This window comes from Triticum aestivum, chromosome 1B, assembly GCF_018294505.1.
Source record: "Triticum aestivum cultivar Chinese Spring chromosome 1B, IWGSC CS RefSeq v2.1, whole genome shotgun sequence".
Taxonomy (NCBI): domain Eukaryota; kingdom Viridiplantae; phylum Streptophyta; class Magnoliopsida; order Poales; family Poaceae; genus Triticum; species Triticum aestivum.
This window is the reverse complement of record NC_057795.1, coordinates 634,194,952-634,197,598: the sequence shown is the minus strand read 5'-3', so window position 1 is coordinate 634,197,598 and position 2,647 is coordinate 634,194,952. Positions and strand designations below refer to the sequence as shown.

At 51.9% G+C, this 2,647-nt stretch overlaps 1 protein-coding gene across 1 annotated transcript; it reads right to left on the bottom strand.

Moving 5' to 3' along the window:
• LOC123097726 (predicted GPI-anchored protein 58) lies at window positions 1-2,443 on the bottom strand. Its single transcript, XM_044519545.1, has 3 exons — window positions 1,513-2,443; window positions 1,309-1,377; window positions 1-1,224 (listed from the first exon to the last, which is right to left on the bottom strand). The coding sequence occupies exons 1-3, from the start codon at window positions 2,194-2,196 to the stop codon at window positions 1,219-1,221; spliced, it is 759 nt and encodes a 252-aa protein (XP_044375480.1). The 5' UTR covers window positions 2,197-2,443; the 3' UTR covers window positions 1-1,218.
• Between the last annotated feature and the right edge of the window lie 204 nt (window positions 2,444-2,647).

Genomic DNA, 2,647 nt, shown 5'->3' with positions numbered 1-2,647 from the left:
AAGCGGTGATGTACTCTTGAACACTAGGAATCAATTTGAGTTCACCTCGATGAATATAGGTTCAGTCAAACGAATAAACACTGTTACAAAAATGTGATGACTGCTGAACATAGCAGCTCTTCTGCAAAACAGAATAGCGTTATGAAAACTCTGGCATAACAATGTTACAATCAAAGCAATAATCGCATGCACCAGCTTCCTCATATATTGAAAAATGCAAGATAGCATGAACAAGAAAAGTGAAATAAGGAAAGGGAAATGAATGGATAACTATGGAGATACTTTTGTACACATAACACAGATAAGCAGGAGATTGGTACAACCTGGTCTCGAGCTAAGTTGGGCCAGGGAGATGCCTGCCAAAGAGTCATGCTATGCCGCTAAGAGCTAACGAGTATCTATCTTCCATCAGTGTTTGAATGAGAACAATCTCAACAAACATGTAAACATCCTCAAGAACACTTCATAACCAGAATGCTTTGTCATACTCACGAGTTTTTTTTTCTGAACCAACTACTGTAAAACAGGGTGATGGCGGGTGAGCATGTCTGAAACAACAAATGTAACACCACATCTACAAGTATAAGCATTTTGAAGGTAAGAATGTCATGCAGCAATATATCAGAAAATGCTTGAAAACGTGAACAGAAAAACTGAAGAATATAAGGAAAATTGGTCAATAAATGTGAAAGAAAACTTTCAGAAACATTACACATGAAAGGAGATAAGTCAAGATGCAAACTTTGTCTGATAATTTGCTTGTATTCTTCCCTGATTTACACTTATTGCTGAAAAATAGAGAGGCCATGGTTAGTCAGGCATTATTATATCACAAGTATAAAGCACCTATTACTTTCACTTCCAATTAGCCATGTCCAACGCTATTTGATAATTTAACAAATGTACAAAACATAGCTGCTTCCCATTATATAAGAATATTATCATTTCTTACAAGCTGCAGGAACTATACTTCAAACCGACATAGCTAGCACTCTGAAGCATAAACTTTCCCATCGTTCTGGCAGCTCTTCTAAACGGGAAATCTGTATACAAAACCACTCAAGGAACCTAACTAGATCCAATTTGCTGTCCTCTACCTCAGAAGAACCAACACCATTCAGTAATGGGCATCAGGGCATGTTAGCCATCACAGGAAGAAAGATAAGGGAGCAATTGAGAAGTTGCTCCCGTCTGAAGCTTCATCACGGCAGCCATGAATCACCTCTGCAAGAGGAAAACAAACGCACGTGAAGAAAAAGAACCAACTTTGTTGGAAACAGCAGCCTAACTGATGGGTCGGCGTCTTACATTATTGTTATCATCGATCTTGTAGTTGTCCAGGTCCACCGTCGAGAGGAAGAATCCCGGGCACAGCGCCTGCAGTTCCAATCCAAGGAGCGAGAATCTCTTAATCAAACACCGAGGCGGACCCAAGATAGATCTCTTAATCAATGCACAGCGCCTGCATGAGGAAGGAAGGAATCGCATGTGAGTTGGGGATCGGATGCTTACGTCGATCTTGGCCTGCTGGGCTTTGGACCGCTTCTTGCCGCGGCGCGGCGGGCGCTTGCAGCGGACGGCGGCGAAGTCCCGGGCGATCTCCTGTTTGGTGAGGGCGACGGCGAATCCCCTCTTCCTAGGCTGCTGCGGCTCCGTCGGCGGCGCCGGAGGCGCGGAGGCGGGCGAGTGGAGCGCCTGCCCCGCGCCGGCGTCCGTTGATCTGGACGCGGGATTCGTCGCGGTGTAGCGAAGCGGGCGGAGGTACCGGGACCGCTGCGGCCGGGAGGAGGAGCCGGCGGCGTCGCCCTGGGGCGTCTTCTCCTTGTCCGGCGACGGGGTGACCGGCTGCTGGGGAGGAGACGGCAACGCGGTGGCGGTGACGGGGGCGCCGTCCTTGGAGCAGCGGAGGCGACGTCGCACGCCCCAGGTGAAGGAGAAGCAATCGAGTGGGGCTGGGGCCGGGGACGGGGACTCGGGCTGGGGCGGAGTCAGCGAGCGTTTCGCCGCACGATGGCGGCGGCGGTGGTGATGGTCGTCGGAGGCGGCCGCCATGAGAACCATCGATGATTGACGAGAGTCGCGCGGCGCGGCAAGGGGACAGGGGGAGATGAACCAGGGGAGGGGAAGGGAAGGGCGAGGTTTTTGAAAAGGAAAAGAGTAGCTTTGCCCCTGGATTCCCGGTCTCTCCGGCTCCATCCCACCAGAACTCGGCCGCCTCGTGCGATCCGATCGGTTCCGGTGCGGCGCGCGTCGTCGCTCGCGCGGTTTCTCCCTCGGCGCGCCGTTGGGTTTGGAACTCCCATGGTATGAACTATCTCAAGGATATGCACACTCCAAACAAAAATCTGCATAATCCAAATCTCATAATACGATATTTGGCAAAAGAATAACACAAGTTGTTCAATCAAAGTCTTACAACAAAGCGGCCCCGGCGGAGGGGAGGGGAGCGACGCCGTGATGGTGTGCACTGATCGGGCCCTTGAGCGGAGGGGGCGGCGGTGGCGGCGAATGTGGGGGGGGGGGGGGGGGGGGGAGCGATGCCGCGACGGGTGCACCGATTGGGCCATTGAGCGGAGGGGCGGCGACAACGAGAGGGAGGGAGTGGCGGCGAGGGGAGGGGAAGGTCTGGTCAAGCGGTGGCCGACCG